This window comes from Sphaeramia orbicularis, chromosome 13 (genome assembly GCF_902148855.1).
Source record: "Sphaeramia orbicularis chromosome 13, fSphaOr1.1, whole genome shotgun sequence".
NCBI classification, from domain to species: Eukaryota; Metazoa; Chordata; class Actinopteri; order Kurtiformes; family Apogonidae; genus Sphaeramia; species Sphaeramia orbicularis.
In genome coordinates, this window is record NC_043969.1 from 48,003,208 (window position 1) to 48,021,193 (window position 17,986).

The 17,986-nt window shown below is 39.4% G+C and overlaps 1 protein-coding gene across 1 annotated transcript; it reads right to left on the minus strand.

Annotated features, from left to right (window-relative positions):
- Positions 1–899: 899 nt before the first annotated feature.
- pld3 (phospholipase D family member 3) lies at positions 900–17,762 on the minus strand. Its single transcript, XM_030152980.1, has 12 exons — positions 17,585–17,762; positions 12,663–12,738; positions 10,895–10,945; positions 10,653–10,816; positions 8,064–8,244; positions 7,825–7,942; positions 7,357–7,484; positions 4,960–5,157; positions 4,308–4,447; positions 3,230–3,395; positions 2,295–2,394; positions 900–2,090 (listed from the first exon to the last, which is right to left on the minus strand). The coding sequence occupies exons 2-12, from the start codon at positions 12,687–12,689 to the stop codon at positions 1,873–1,875; spliced, it is 1,491 nt and encodes a 496-aa protein (XP_030008840.1). The 5' UTR covers positions 12,690–12,738; positions 17,585–17,762; the 3' UTR covers positions 900–1,872.
- Positions 17,763–17,986: the final 224 nt, after the last annotated feature.

Below are 17,986 nucleotides of genomic sequence, written 5' to 3' on the forward strand. Positions count from 1 at the left end.
GGGGGCCACTGATCTGCCTTGGTGGAGGTCTGCGCTCTCCGAGTGCTTCCAGTGTTTTTTGCTTTTGTTTTAATTTATTTAACCAAAAAACCAACTGAGAATCATAATAAACAACCAACACACAAAATAAATATACAAATAAAAATATAAAAAACATCTGACAAATATCAAATGTCAGATGTAAAGGAGTTTAAAAAAAATATGAATGGATGAAGTACAAAAACCGGTATTTCTGATTTTATTAGTCGATCAGTTGAGTAGAAGTTTAGATTCAATTTTGGGAATTAATAAAAAATCAAACCGCCTTTACCACAGTTTTACCAAATATTCAGTTCAATTAAACACAGTTAGGGTATTTCTTTGAACTTTATTCACATTCAGTACAAAAATCTAACATTTAAATTAATATTTGAAAGAATTTTATGAAGTGATTTTAGTCTGTTTCTATATTTACATCAGATTTTTTTTGTTTTTTATAATAAGGTTTGATGGTATTTTAATGATTAATTAGTATGTTATTTATGTTATATTATGATATATACTGTACTACTGTAAATTGTTTTACATACTAGAGCTACTTTGTATTTAAATATATACTTTTTTTATCTTGTGCTACATGCTTTTTTTTTCTATTTTTTCTATTGGCTGAAGGTATTAAAGCGCGTCATTGTACACTGTATCATGTATGGCTGAATGTGACCATTCTTATCTTACAAATAAATTGTAGCAACAAAATAAGATTATTCAAAAGATATCATTAAAAAATGTAGTTTTAAGGTAATTTGTGAAATATTAGGATAAACCAAAGACTGTTATTTTGTTAAATATTGAACAAATATTGCTAAAATGTGAATGTGCTCCAGTTTTATGACCATTACTGAATAAAAACCACATTGATCCACAGGTTTGTAACATTTAATAAAAGAATAGGAAAAGCATCATCATATAAAACCTGTGTCCAACACTCGCAGCTTCCTGGACAGTTGCCATGGTGACCAGTAGATGGTCAACCTGATTAACATCTAACATCCAGCGCCCGGTTTTACTTTTATTTCATTAAAAACAGGTGAACGGACACGGCACCGCAGTCCAGAATCCAAAAAAAAAAAGCCCCAAACCCAGCCCGGTGTGTTCCCTGAGATCAAAAACATCATCACACACATTTTATTCAACCAGCGAAAAAAAAATCAGCACAAAGTCAGGAAATGAAGACGCCGAAGCTGACGCCTGTGTCATTACCATAGCAACCAGAGACCGTGTGAAGACTCCGACTGTAGTTTCTGATTTGGTTGTCGCAATGTTGGGTTTATAGAACAGAAGTGACCAAAAGGGGGCGGAGCCAGAGGAGTGTGAGTGGTCATGGGTGAGTTAATGCTAAATGCTAACTCACAGACTCAATAAAAGTCCAAAGTTCATCATGTATTTACATCATTTTACTTTTGTTTGTCATTTTTTAAAATCCAAAACTTCCCAGGAGTCATTTTGTCAAGAAAAATATGTTTAATTTAATAAAAGAAGCTGTCGATCGAAGCATCCATTCACTAAAACCGCACAAACGGAGCAGGTTCAGGGTAAAACCGATGGGACACTGTGTCAATGGGAGCCTCTAGTGGCTGTCAGTGGTATTACAACTGTTCAGTCCACCGTTAAAGACCAGATAAAGCCCTTCAGACTAAACCTGACCAGACTGGGGGGGTCAAACAATGCCCCCCGCTGCTCCAAGACACAAACAACACTGTAAAGCAGAAGATGTGGAAAACTATCGGACTGGAGATTGAATCCTTGCGTCTTTAAATCGTTTTAAATCTCCCGGTGGTTGAAAACTCTGTCCAGTCGGTGTCTGGTGTGCGATCCGACGCCACTTCGTCCTGTTCAGACCGAAAACGTGGACGAGCGGTGCATCTTACAGATTTCTTTGACCTGGAAGTCCTGGGTCAACGGCGTGCTGTAGGCGGAGCTCCAGTCCCTCTCGAACACCGCCTGCAGCTGTGATTGGACGGTGGGCTCGGCCGACTGCGACACCGTCTGGTTTACGACCAACGCAGAACCGGCCGTACTCACGAAGTAGTCGCCTGACCAGTTAGAGGTACCTGGAAACAGGAGGAAACAGGAGTCAGGATGGAGGAGGAGGAGGAGGAGGGGTGGATCTCCTCCTGTTACTGACACCTGGATGATTGTTTCGGTCAACATTCAAACGACATCCAACACCATCAACTGCTACAACTCGTCGTATTTAGGAGACTCTGGTCAGGTGGAGGAGGGGAGGTGTCACCGTCTGGTCTTCGGGGTCTTACCTATGTAGGCCACCTTGTCCGTCACCATGTACTTGTTGTGGTTGACTCTGGCATAGGGGATCTTCTCCTGTGACGGGGTGGATGGAACAACGAACAGCCTCTGAAGGAAAAAAAAACCCACAATTCACCTGGTCCTCGAATGCAACACGTGCATCAGAATGAACGAACATGAGATTTAAGGTGAGAAGATCCAGTTCAGTTAAATATACAGCAGTAATGGAGAGGAGGAGGAGAAGAGGAGAGGAGGAGGAAAAGAGGAGAGGAGGGGGAAGAGGAGGAGGAGAAAGAGACGAGGAGAGGAGAAGAAGAGGGGAGGAGGAGGAGGAAGAGGAGTGGAGAGGAGGAGAAGAGGAGAGGAGGAGGAAAAGAGGAGGAGAGGAGGAGGAAGACAGGAGGGGGAAGAGGAGGAGAAAGAGACGAGGAGAGGAGAAGAGGAGAGGAGGAGGAAGAGGAGTGGAGAGGAGGAGAAGAGGAGAGGAGAGGAGGAAGAAAAGAGGAGAGAAGGGGGAAGAGGAGAAAGAGAAGAGGAGAGGAGGAGGGGGAAGAGGAGAGGAGAAGAGGAGGAAGAGGAGGAGGAAAAGAAGAGGAGAGGAGGTGGAGAAGAGGAGGGGAGGAGAAGAGGAGAGTAGGAGAAGAGGAGGAGGAGAAGAAGAGGAGAGGAGGAGGAGAAGAGGAGGGGAGGACAAGAGGAGAGTAGGAGAAGAGGAGGAGGAAGAGAAGAGGAGAGGAGGAGGAAGGGGAGGAGAAAGGCTAAGAAACATGACAAGAGGGGGAGGAAAAGAAAAAGGAGGAGGAAAGATAAGGAGACAAAGGAGAGGATGAGAAGAGGAGGAGGAGAAGCAGGAGAAAGAGAGGAGGAGGAGGAGGAGGAGGAGGAGGAGGAGGAGGAGGAGGAGGAGGAGGAGGAGGAGGAGGAGGAAGGACAAGATACCCACCACCTGGATGTCCAGTTTGCTCTTGGCGTCCTGAACTGATGCCAGAGACTTGAGGAAGGGGATCATGACGGGCTGAGTGCTGGGCCAACAGCTGATCAGGAGACGCACTTTGACCCGCCTCTCGTACGCCGCCCGCCTCAGCTGGGTGTCGATGTCGGCCCAGTACCTGCACAGAACCGGGACGACGTTAGATTAAAACTACAAGACGTTAAGAATCAGTGAAGTGAAAACACACGGTGAAAACAAAACTAACTGGAGCAAAGGGTTAGGACACAGCGTTCGTTAAAGGGTCATTTACTGTCTTCGATTCAGTGAAAACGTCACTGCTTTTATTCTTTTATGTGTTCAGGACAGTGGAGTGAGCGTTCGGGATTAATCCAACAGAGGGCACCACTCTAAAGGAGAAGAAGAGGAGGAGAAAGAGGAGAAGAAAGAGTAGAAGAAGAAGCGGGAGAAAAAGGAGAAGCAGAAGGAGGAGAAGAGGGAGGAGGAGACGAAGAAGGAGGAGAAGATGAAGTAGAGGGAGAAGATGAAGATGAAGAATGAGGAGCAGAAGGAGAAGGAAAAGCAGGAGGAGACATTAATAATTAACATACTGACCAAATACCATGAAGAAGGAAGTCGATAATAAACATGTTGACGACAGGTTTTACTGATGTCGATATTAAAGGGTTATTTGGTGTAAATATATCAGTAGTTTCTCTACAAAAAGTTCCACTGTTTATGGAAATTATTCACTTCAACACCGCCCCCAGTGGTTCCTGGAGGTACTGCAACATGTTCACTGTTTAGTCTGTGTCCATAAGAAAATATGGACGCTGTATGTATCCATATACGTATTAAACGGAGAAAATGAAGAGAGAAGAAGACGACACCAGACCTAACACCTTCTCAGCAGCTCATGGCCAATCAGCTGATGAACTAAAAAGGACAAAATGGATTTGATAAAACCTGGTCATTAAAACAGACAATACAAGCGCTGCTGTCGCTTTATTCAAACCACTTCATAATCCACCTCAGAGCTCCTTCTATAATCGATGACAGTCCAAAGTTCTCTGTAAAATCTGGATGTTCTGACCTTTTGGGGTGGGAGAACTCCATGGTGGGCAGGTAGTTCATGACGGCGATGTAGATGAAGCTCTGGGCGTCGTCCATCACGCTGAGGATGGACTGGAGGTCAGTGGTCCGACCGGATGCACAGAAGGACGGCGGCGAACTCTGAGAGGACGGACAGATGGACAGGGGGCGGGCCTTAAGTCCAGTAACCGATGGCAAGAGATGAAGAACTGACAGTACCAGTGTAACAGCCCATAGTTTACCCCCAGTCCAGATTATACCAGGGGTTTAAGTGGTCCAGGTGGATGACACCCCCAGGATATCAGCAGTGGTGACTCAAATACACAAGGACTTAGCTTTAGAGCATTTTATCAGGGTTCAGCTTTGTCCGTTAAGTTAAGGGAGAAAACTAACAGACTTAAATGTTAAAACTCTAAACACATAAGACTTTTATTACTTCAGCCAGAAAAACTTCAATCAGTAAAAATATTAGACTTCCGCAAAGATCACAGACTACGACCACACTTCTGAGTTTACACATTAAAATAAAAGCACATTATCATGCAATTGTAATTAATCTGACTGTTCGTTATATAATAAAAGGGATTACGTGTTCTCCTACACCTGGTCTGAGGTCTGGAGGTCCACAGACCGGCAAGGTGTTGGAGACTCACCGACAGGTAGACGCTGGACGGCGTGTCGTTGAGTGGCAGTTGAAGGGGCGTGTCCTTATTGTAGGCGGTGGAGAAGCTGGCGGGCCACGGCGCCGGGATGGACTGACTCTCCCCCAGGAACCAGTAGGCCTCGAAGATCTTCCCCAGGTCTGAAGCCAGGCAGCTGCAGTTGTAGACCACGGCGCCGAGCTCCTTCACCTGCACGACAGCGTTCAGGTTTATTTACAGCAGAGACGTCGACGTCAGTTTAGTTCAGGGACCAGTTCAGTCAAATGTGATCTCAAACAGGCTGGACCCGTAAAATCAACAACAACAACAACAATAATAATAACAACAACAACAGCAAGTGGTGCCAGGCACAACAAACCCCACCCCTCACATGTACTGTAGTTTATTTTGGCATCGATCCAGCTGATGTCATCATGTCTATGCGTATGCTGATGTCAGCATATTAATTGCCTCTATATATGTGCCAAGTTTGATGTAAATTTAAACAAAACTGATGTTTTCATAGACTTGTGAATTTTTTCTTATTATAAGTAAATGGGAGACAAAAAACATTTTAAAAATTCATAAAAAATGTTTCCACTTTGACCTACTTTTCCCAAAATATAATGACACCTATTCTGGGTCACTGGTAATCTATAAACAGAGTTTGGAATGAATTCAACAAACAGTTTTGCTGCTAAAGTGTTAACAAACAAAGAAACAAACCAAACCTAAAACAATACCCCTTGCCTCTCCTTTTGGTGGTGGTAAAAATAAATAAAAGCACAATAGCCTATAAATAATGACGACTCCAATTTTTCTCTTTCTTTTAGTGCAAAAATACATTAAATTACAAAAATATGAAAACAAATTATCCTATCATAAAAAAAGATGTGAATAACCTAAAAAACCCTGAAATTTTGAAAGAAAAATAAGTGGATTTTAACAATATTAGGCCTCAACGTATCATTTATACATGTGCATTACACACACTGTTACACAAACATAAGGTATCAGGCAGAATACTGGTACAATTCCACTTACTTTTCTTTAGACATTTCAGTTTGTTCATGTTTGTTCAGGTTATTCACATCTTGTTGTTACAGGATAGTTTGCAAATGTAAGTATTTTCATAAAATAATATTTTTTTCACATTAAACCAAGAAGAACATTAGTAGTTGTCATTATTTACAGGTTATGTTATTATTTTACTTGAGATCATATTGGTCTATATGTGGAACTAAAACCAGTTCAACACAACTGGTTGTTAATATTTTCAGTGGAATTTTTGCATTTCCCAAATTCATCCCATGGGCTGGATTGGACCCTTTAGCGGGCCGGTTCTGGCCCATGGGCCATGTGTTTGACCCCCCTGATCTGCAGACTGAAAGTAAAGAGTCACTACAGACCAGGAGGAAACTGATGTTAGATTATGACTCAGAGGATGGAATGTGGTTTCACATGCTCTACACATGTGATCACATAAAGTCACATGATCTCCTCAGCATGTGACTGACCACTAACCAAAACACAAGAACTTCCTCCTAAAAGCAAACGAAGGTGACCTTGGATCATCAGGTCTAGACGTTTCTCAGCATCTTAACATTTATTCCTGATTAAGAAACACTTACAATGTGACAGGACATAGTTTTAGAGAAGTTTAGAGTCTGAAAGAAACCGGGTCAGATCTTACTGTGTTTGAGGGAAATGACAGGGAAGTTGAAGTTCTTTTAAAAAACCCAAAGGCTCGAGGCTTTTGAGGAAACATTTGGAGCTGGAGCCTCAGTTTATCTGATGAATAATTTAAGAGAATATAGCTCGTATTACACTAAATATTCATGGGAAAAACTGGAGAGCGTCATATCTCACATCATTTATATTTTCTTTTGGGAAAAAACATATTAGTTTTAGGAAGTTCCGAAATTTAGAGAAATTGCTGATGCAAATATGAAGAAACCTCTGACTCATATCTCACAAAGCAGGAGGTCCGTCCACAAACACAGACTCAGAAATAATATCAGATAAATATAATCAGATAGTTTTCAACACTTGTTCTGGATCATTGATGTGTTGTGTTATTGTCTGACTTCAGCCACTGCAGGTGTGTTACTGTCACAGGCAAAGTTTTCACAAAAAAACCTTTACATGGTGAAGAAATGAAAAATAAATGCCTTAAATCCACCTGAAATCCTGGAGGCTTCTAATTTGAAATGTTACGTCACTGACATATAGTAGATTATTAATGTATTTATTTATTTTCAGCTGCATTAATGCACTGTTGAATTAAATATCAAAGTCAAAATATTAAATAAATAATTCATAAAGAGGCTAAATCAGCACACATTTACCTGTGCTAATAAATTTTGAATCTTGAATTTTGTGTGACCTTTGACCTGTGTGTCCTTTTACCTGTGTGAGTGACCTCCAGTCCATGTTGGCGCTGCCGATGTAGATGTGTTTCTTATCCACAACCCAGAACTTAGTGTGGAGGACGCCTGAGGTGAGCTCCCTCATGTTCACCGTCCTGATGTCGGCTCCTGAAACATGAATAGTGTCCAGTAACACACCTGAGGACAGGTGAGGAAGGAGACAAGAGAGGAAGGAGACAGGTGAGGAAGGAGACAAGAGAGGAAGGAGACAAGAGAGGGAGGAGACAGGTGAGGAAGGAGACAAGAGAGGAAGGAGACAAGAGAGGGAGGAGACAGGTGAGGAAGGAGACAAGAGAGGAAGGAGACAAGAGAGGGAGGAGACAGGTGAGGAAGGAGACAAGAGAGGGAGGAGACAGGTGAGGAAGGAGACAAGAGAGGAAGGAGACAGGTGAGGAAAGAGACAGGAGAGTCATGTGACAGGTGAGTCATGTGACAGGTGAGCTTGTACCTGATTCGTTGAGCCATCTCAGGTCTCCTTTCAGTTGAGTTTCTTGCGGTGTGTTGACGGCGATGCGAACCGACAGTTTTCCAGACAGTTCAGATAACGTCTTCAGGATAGTTTCCCCCTGAGAAAAACATCGTTAATATGATTAAAACATCAAACAAATCCACTATTATACACAAAGTTATGACCATAAAGAATAAAAAACACTTAAAAAAAAAAAAAAATTCAATGTTTGATCTGACCTGATTGGCCGAGGGCTCTTGCGTGCCCGTGTCCTTGTTGGTGAGCGTCCAATAGAAGGAGGCGATGTCCAGGCTGCTGCGAGCCTCGCCCATCAGAGTCATCCAGGCCTGGAAGATTGACAGGTGGGTGGAGCTAGAGTTGAACTCCAGGCCTTCAGGGATGCTCTCCACCAGAACGATCCTGACCAGAGACAGGAAGGAGGATCAGAACCATGAGCCAACCCAGTCCATGTGGATCAACAACATCAGGTACAAACTGTCACATCATTCAATCACACACAATTCTGTGGCTTCAATATTAACATCCACCAAACCACTGCTACATATGTGATGATTTGATGATGATGTGATGTTTTCTGACTGTCCTTCGAAGAGAGCAGACGTGTTTTATGGGCTGTCCTGCCGTTCTGCCTCCCCCACTCTGCTTTGGCCTTGCAGTTGTCTCGTCTGACTTACTTTAACTTTTGGATCCCCTGCTTGCTGAGCTCTCAAACAGCAAATATGGAACTGATCAACTGATCACTCAGCGCAATTGACAAGATTTTTTCAGCCAGGAAGATGGGCCCCGGGAGCCCGCCTGCCCTGACGGAACTCTCACAGCTGGATACACCATGGATGCTTGGGACAAGTGGAGAGTGGTTTGTCTGTTGGTTCTGTCGGTGGAGGATATCAAAGACATCTACCTATTTGGATTTATGATAGCGGGACACCTTCTGATTGGTCTTGGAATGGCCCTGGTCTATTGCAAAATTGGTAAGACAACAGCATGCAAAGAGACCCCGCTGCTGTCGGTCGAAATTAAGAAGCACTTTGGAGTGGTGAGTGACAATGTGAAGGAATTACAACGGGTGGTGACGCAGTCAGGGGACAGTGTGCGAGACCTGGCCGGACGACCTGCGGGCTCGCATAAGAGGTTGGATTACATCACGGGTCAGACCGTAGAGGGGCTTCGCCAAAATGCGGAGGGGCTCCGTAAAACTGCGGAACTGAAAGAGAAAGTGGACGAACTGTGTAGAGACCTTACTGCTCTGAAGTGAGGAGTAATGCTGAGGCCAGGTTGTACCAAAAATGTGAGTTATAACTAAATTAAGCAGAAATCAAGTTTTTCCCCTGGCCAAATTGTTTTCCCCTGAGAGCTGATAAAGCAGCTGGATTCTTCTCTCATCTACTCCCCCTGCAGTCAAAACATCTTCCATGGTCAAGACACAGTAGAGAGTGAACTGATAAAGACTGGCAACAACTGAAGGACAGATTGACCTATTGGTGTCTCATATTTTGCAAACATTCTTCCAAGGACAAAGACACAACACACACACATTCTCCCGCGTCCCTACTCCAAGTCTTGTCTGCTCTCAAACTCTGTTTTTTTTTTCACCCTATCCCCCGAATCCTACCAAATCCATGAAAAAATACCAGCATGTGTCCATGTGTACTGTGTGAAAACTGTATGATGTCTAATATTTGTGCTTTGCATTATCCTGTGTTCTTCACTGCAAATTTTGAAGAAAAGGGTTCTGTGGCAGCGCACTAGCTGTGGCGGCCCGATGTCCCTAATCATCGATTGCAATTTCATTTGATGTAGTACTCTGTGCTGTATGTACTTTGTGCTGTCAAATGATAACAAAGAGCTATTCATTCATTCACTCATAAAAGTACTAAAGTCTGCTTTTTAAATAAATCCTTGTAGTGTTTCAGTTTATAGATCTTATCTGACATCACTGAGCTGCAAAACTCATTTCTGGATCAAAACAGTCGACCACTGTATGTCAGTTAACTTCATTTATTAAACTCAAATACAGTGATTTAGTTTCCATCCTCAGTGTTTGACCTGCAGCAGATGTACGTTCACACAAACCTTTACTTTACTTTCCTTCATCTGAACTGGACAGAACAAATGAATCACTGACAGATGAAACACAAAGTATGAAAATACACTATATGGATGAAAGTATTTGGAAACATTGAATTCAGGTGTTTCTTTTCTAACAGGGGTCTGGGATACAAAACAATAATGACTAATGTCAGAATATAGTTTTATATTATGGGATAAATATCATTGCATTGGTTATTTTGGTTTAAATTGTTATCTTTGTTCCCAAAATGAGTCAGAGATGGTTTTTATTTCATTTCTCTTACATTGAATTTTTTTTTTTGTCCACGACTATGATTTTAAATGTTCTGCCTCTAAATTTCTAAACTATTTTTCATGCTCTGACTGTAAATAATACTTTCCTGCCACAACTAACCATCTACTTTCTTCACATCTCACTAAGGAAGAAAAATCTCCCATTAAACTTTCAGGAAATATGGATGTTTTATCTCAAATCATCATGAACAGGACATCTTACAGCTGTAGACATGATGTGTCCCAATACTTTTGTCCATATAGTTTATAAACATCAATACTTCCTTGACGTCACACTTGAGGATTTAAGGAGTAAATCTATCAGTGTTGATGTGTTTTTCAACTGCTCAGAAATTAAACTCATGAAGGAATCTGTGGCGTCCATACTATTAGAAAGTTCTGAGGTTAATTTTGAACGTGGTGTGTATGGTATTTCCGCCTCTCCTCCTCCTGTGTTTTCTTACTTGCAAGGGTCTGAGCAGGACTCGAACTGGGGTAGGCGGAGGCTGCTGCTCGGGGCTGGGTGGGGCCGGGGGGCGGGGCCTCTGGGGGTCAAGAGGTTAAAGAGGGCGGTGACAAACAGCAGCGAGGCCGCCAGGGTGAGCAGAGCCATCGCACAGCGGGAATACTGGAAGAACAGGACAGGGTTTAAGAGCCGAGTCTGGTCCACATGGGTCAGATCTACGGTACAGGGTCATGAACGCACCAGACGGGCCTTCCTGGTCGACTCCTGACGCTGCCATTCCATGTCGACCAGCTGCAAACGCACAAAAGATCAGATAAAATGTAGAGGAGACACAGGACGTTCAGAGTTTCATCAGGTCATTAGTGATTAACCCTGTAAGTTTCAATATTCCAACAAGTAACAGAAGTAAACGAAACAGACCATAACTCCAGGTATCATTAAACATGTTAATGGGTTAAATTTCCTGCAAAACACTTCATCGACTTCATCATCTAAAATCATTCATGTTACTAATGATTTTGTTAACTTTTCCATTCATTTTTGTTCCTTTTATTGATCACTTTAACAGTTTTTGATCATTTCCTTGCCTTTTTTTGTTTTTACTTTGTTTACTAAATTTTTACATGTATTTTCACATTATCCATTATTTTGTACATTTTTCATAAATTTTTGTTCATTTTATTAATCACTTTAACGGTTTTTGATCATTTTGGTTGCTTATTTATTTATTTATTTATTTTTACATCATATTTTGTCAATTTTGGCTTATTTTGTCATATTATTTATTATTTTGGACATTTTTCATCCATCATTTTATTTATCATTTAATATATAAAACCAAGTGTCTACATCCACTGTTGTGCAACTACATGGACTCTGCATTTTACCTCATTTATTTACATGTATTGATGGAATCAGTGGACCAACACATACTAATCCTTTTAGATCAGTGAATGGTTTAGATCTTTGAGGGTTAATACAAGCAAAATTCTCCAAATTCAACACAAAATTACACTTTTAATGACAATTTCAGCCCCCAAATTATCCTTGAGTACAATCCTTCAAACTGTGCTGACATCTAATAAACATATTTCACAATGGAATATATTAATTAAAACTGACACTAACTGAGCGTGTGCGAGTCTGGAACTTTTTCCATCACCTATTACAGTGTTTCTCAACAAAGGTGATACTGCCCTCCAGGGGATGTTGGGACACTGTCGGGGGGGTGTTTGGAATGAGAAAGCTGAGAAGTGGGGCACTGAGACCGACAGGGTGGAGTTAGTCTGTGTAAGCATAAATATCAAGCAGAATCTTGTCAGTGATAAATTTACTATGGTGAATTTCAGCCTTTGTCTCATGTTTTTCACATCCATTTTCTCATGTCTTTTACATCCAAAGTCATAGTAAACTTTCATAAACTCTTAGAGAGAACTGTTTCCTTGTTTTTGTTTGATTTAATTTAGAAAAATATTAGTTATTGCTGTGGGTTTTCCTCTGGTAGATGGTGACACAATAAAAACAAAAATACATTTGAAAAACGCAAGATCCGTGAAATTCCCCCGATTATTTATTAAACTGTCAGATTTCCGTGGTCATTGTGTGTCAGCGTTTGGTTTCTGCTTATGTCAATATGTAATTCATAAAATAGAAGATTAAAAAATGGAGATGGAAACTCCACTGAGTAAAAGGTTCAACAGTTAATCAATTTATGTTAATTTCATTATAAAACCAGACAAATAGAGATGATTAAATAGAGATGATTAGTTTGCTTACAGTTGAAAGCTGATGAATAAATAAATAAGATGCAAATAGGTATTAAAACAAAATAAAACATTTAAAAAATAAACATTATAGAAACGTAAAAAAAAAAAACTCAGCCACAAAGCAATCAGATGTTAATGTCGTAGTATTTAGTATTTTTAAGGTGAATGTTCCAGACGTGGTCAGATAGTTTACATAATAGAAAATATCTGATTATATTTCATATAGATGAAAACATTCTGACCTGGTCGTACGTGATGTCTGTCTTCATTTTCCAGACGAATCGATGGATCAGATTCTGTGTAGATGACGATCAGCGACTGTGAAACCAAACCAGGAACAAAGTGATACGTGACTGGATGTTAAAGCTGAATCAGGAAACATCTGACATCAGTTCAACGTGTTCAGGAAACATGGAATTCACCATCAGCACATTAATACATGAAAGTTTGTTTATTACATGATGTCAAATATGGAAAAAAATGGCATAAAAGAAATTAAGCTCATGAAATAGACACTAAACTGTTTCTGACACTAAAACTGATTCATACATTGAAGTTCATGTTCATTATTTTAACCAGATCAGACATGTAGTTTAACTCCAGAGGACACGCCCACATGTAGTTTAACTCCAGAGGACACGCCCACATGTAGTTTCACTCCAGAGGACACGCCCACATGTAGTTTAACTCCAGAGGACACGCCCACATGTAGTTTCACTCCAGAGGACACGCCCACATGTAGTTTCACTCCAGAGGACACGCCCACATGTAGTTTCACTCCAGAGGACACGCCCACATGTAGTTTAACTCCAGAGGACACACCCACATGTAGTTTAACTCCACAGAGGACACGCCCACATGTAGTTTAACTCCAGAGGACACACCTACATGTAGTTCAACTCCACAGAGGACACGCCCACATGTAATTTAACTCCAGAGGACATACCTACATGTAGTTTAACTCCACAGAGAACACGCCCACATGCGGTTTAACACCAGAAGACACGCCCATATACAGTTTAACTCCAGAGGACATACCTACATGTAGTTTAACACCAGAGGACACGCCCACATATAGTTTATCTTCACAGAAGACATGCCCACATGTACTTTGAGTCTTCAGAGGAAACGCCCACATGTAGTTTAACTCCAGAGGATACGCCTATATGTAGTTTAACACCACAAGACACGCCCACATGTAGTTTAACTCTACAGAGGACACACCCACATGTAGTTTAACTCCACAGAAGACACGCCCACATGTAGTTTAACTAAACAGTTGGACACGCCCACATGTAGTTAAACTAAACAGAGGACACGCCCACATGTACTTTACCCACAGAGAAAACACCCACAAGTAGTTTTAACTCTACAGAGGAAACACCCACATGTAGTTTAACTCTACAGAGGACACACCCACATGTAGTTTAACTCTACAGAGGACACACCCACATGTAGTTTAACTCTACAGAGGACACACCCACATGTAGTTTAACTCTACATACATGTCGGACCCAGCGCCATGCCTTTGTCTACTCTGTGAAAACACCTCTACACATATGACAAAGAGCAGCTTCTGGAACACAACACTGGACACGATGACGACAACAGACACACAAAGACTCCAGCCGCTGTATGAAACTCCACTAAAACCACCCAGATCTGACCACAGTGACGCCGCCTGAACCTCTGAGGATCTGAAACACTCATTTATAGGATGGTGATGAACGCAGCGTCCACATGAAGAGGAAGAGGAAGTGATGATGGCGGCAATTATTGGATTTATTAGAGTCACGAAACGGAATCTATACAGAAACACGTGAAAAAAAAAACATGAACTGCACTTAATAAAACAGATACAAGCACTTCAACAGTGACAACATGAAACCATTCACACCCATTTTTTCATAATACTTCACTGATTTTATTATGACTTAAACTTTTAATTAAGAAAACTAGTCACTAGAGTAAAACTCATTAAAATGGTGAATCATCTCCATCACCGAAGCCCTTTCACACGGTCCTGTACAATAAACTAATGTCATAAATAACAGTCTGGTTTCTTCAACTTCCATTCAAACCATCTGTCATTAACCTGTTCTGACCCACAGAACCAGTCCTCCAGATCATATCTTTACATTTTTTCACTCTTTAGTGACATTTTTGGTGCATGTTAATTTTATAGACATTAATATAACCCTTAAATGCCAAATTTTGATTATATTTATAAAAAATAAGTCCATAGTCACTAAATAATTGGGTAAAAAGTGCAATAAAGTATAAAAAATTATTTCTACTACACATTTTTTCTAAATACAGAAATGTCACAGCTGTTTCCCTCATTATGAATTAATTATGAATGTAAAAAAAAATAAAAATCCTTTCAAACCACAGAAAACTTATGAGTATCTACATTATTTAATTTTTAAGAAACAAGAACTAAAATCAAATGCACCTTCTGTCCATTTTGCATGAGCATCAAAATGAATGATTTACAATGACATCAAATCTGTAAGTGACAGATACTTATGAACAAACATAAGAATAAAACCATGTTCATCCACAAAAAGGACAATAAACAAGTATCTGGGACATTTAAAGCATTGAACAACTATTGCAAATGATTTATTTTGATGTACGTTCACTGTAAATAATACCTTTATACATTTATGTCGAATTATAGAATTATTTTGATATGAAATATGATTTAATTTTTTCACCTATTTGGAAGTTTCAACATAGTAAAAACAAGTTATTGCGTCAGGCATAAATATATACAGATACAATTTACAAAAACACAACATGCTGATAGTTTACATTATAGCTGTTAGCTTAGCTCTGTTTTTAACCACAGTAAAAACACAAATTATAACATAAGAATGATCTAAAATTATGTCCAAGCACATTTTTGTGTAATTTTTCTGCTTACAAACCTCTGTACTCCTATTGGTCAACATCTCTGACCTCTGCACTCCTATTGGTCAACATCACTGACCTCTGTACTCCTATTGGTCAACATCACTGATCTCTGTACTCCTATTGGTCAACATCTTTTACCTCTGTACTCCTATTGGTCAATGACACAGACCTCTGTACTTCTATTGGTCAATGTCACAGACCTTTGTACACTTATTGGTCAACATCTATGACCGCTGTACTCCTATTGGTCAATGTCTCTGGCCTTTGTACTCCTATTGGTCAATGTCACAGATTGGTCGATTGGTTGATAGTACAGCAATTACTAAACAGTTTAGACAGAACTTAGATGACTTAACATTAACTTTAAATGTACATTCTAATGTTAAAATGTAACTATTACTTAAATTATTTCTAAAAGTCAAAAGTGGATTATTTTAGCTGTTCTAATTGGATCCTCGTACATCAGTAACGTCCTGTATATAGATCCTATTTCGTGTTTTTTTTTTTTTTGCTCATCCTTTAACTTACAGAGAACCTGTGATCTGACTTTTATCGTGATAATTATCAATATTAACAGGCGTTTCCATGTAGTTCAGGTTCTCTCAGGTTCAGACAAATGTAAAAATTAATAAAACATCAGACGTTTGGACTCATTAAAGCAGAAAACACCGAGGTGGAGCTGGTATCATCAACCCATTCACTTTGTAACTATTAACAGATGTTTCAATGATTTTTACCACACACAAATAATCTATTAACTACAGACCTGAGCAGATGATTTAATGTGAGAATTCAGTGTAACATAGTACAGTATAAAGCAGATACTAAAACAATATTAAATCAGATCCCAAGTACAAGCTGGATTAAAAACCTGATGTTTTAGGTCAAACTGTAGCAGACAAACATGACTCTATGGTGAAAAATCCCATTAAATGCAAAATAACCAAAACTGTTAAACCAGAAACATTCCTCAGTTCATTAATTGATCCAAAGCTACAAATTTTAGCAGAATTTCCAGAAAATCTACAACGTTAAAGGTGAATTTTGTCATATTTCCATCTTCTGTTGTGTGAACATTAGTGTTAGTTAGTTAAATGGGACACGTTAAACATTTACTAGTTCCTCTGATAAACATAGTGGGTAAATTGAGGCTGACATTGATTACTTTTATCTGGACAAAGTATATATCTGGAATATTCTTGGTCTAAATATTATTACTTACATTTATTTTGTTAATTTCTATTCATTTTTTTTACTATTTAGTTCATTTTTATTTCCTTTTTCTTGTAATTTTTTTTTTTTATTTTGTTAATTTTATTGATTAAATCATTGATCTTTTTACTGTTTTGTCAGTTTTTGGTAATTTTTCTCTACTTAATGGACTATACTGTTTTGTTTTTTTACTTTGCTCAATTTGTTAATCATTTAGTTAATTGTTTATTTATTTATTATTTTTAATGTATTTTTGGAGTATGTCATTCATTGTTGTTCATCTTTGATGATCCTGTTGATTCTTTCATTCATTGGCTACTTGGTAAAGTTTAGTGGAGAACTTGATTTATTTCAGTTTTTGGTTATTATTGTTTAGTTTATTGATTCATTTTTGATCATTTTGTTTATTATTTTGGTATTTATTTGATCATGTTTGGTTATCTTACATTCACTTTCCTATTACTTTGTCTATTTTTACCCATTTTCTTCTCTCTCTTTTGATAGGTTTGTCCATTTGTAGTTATTTTTTGGTCATCTAAAGATCTTTTTTTAATCTTTGTTTATTCTATTGACTAGTTCCCTCTTTCTGTTGATAATTTTTCTCATTTGTACTTAGTTTTTGACTCTTGTTCAGTGTTACTTCAGTTTTTCACCTATTAGTTGCCTTTGTGAGTGTTTTGTTTATTTTCTTTTGATGGTTTTCTCATTGTTCAATTACATAACTATAATCTTTATTCTTATTTTTCTTTCCATCAGGACAACTTCTTCATGTGAAGTAGATCTGAGTGAATTTAATATCCTGATATTTCTTCAGACTTTAGATCTACATGTGACCCCAAGTCTCATGACATGCACTTTATTGTAAACTAGTCAGACCCTATGTAACTTTCCATATGTTAAACCTGGTCTGTTTTTAGTTCTGACAGATAAATCCATAAGTAAAACCAATTCAACTCTGTAAATAAAGCCGGTAAACAGAGCCGCTGACCGAGCAAAAACAACACTTTCCCCCTTCAATCAACCCTCAACTTACCTCTTTTTATTCGTCCAGGTTTACATAAAATCCACCATAAACCAGCGCTGACGTGTCTCCTCCTCAGACAGAATCATTTACAGCCGGTCACCGTCCGTTAAATCCGCTAAAAGTTCAGAAAAAACCGGTTTAGTCTCAGTTAAAGTTACCGAGTTACGCTATTGTTAGCAACAAACAGCACCGCACTGGAGGCGTCATGTGACCCGAGAAGGAGCCAATGAGAGGGCGGATAGTCACGTGACGCGGAACACACCGCGGGACAGTGGAGCGGTTCACAGTGTTGAACACTAGAGGGTGCTGTGACCACACTGCACTATGTTTACTTGAACATGAAACACTGAATAAAATAATAAAGATATAAATAATTAAATAACACAACAAATAAATAGACCGTTAAATAAT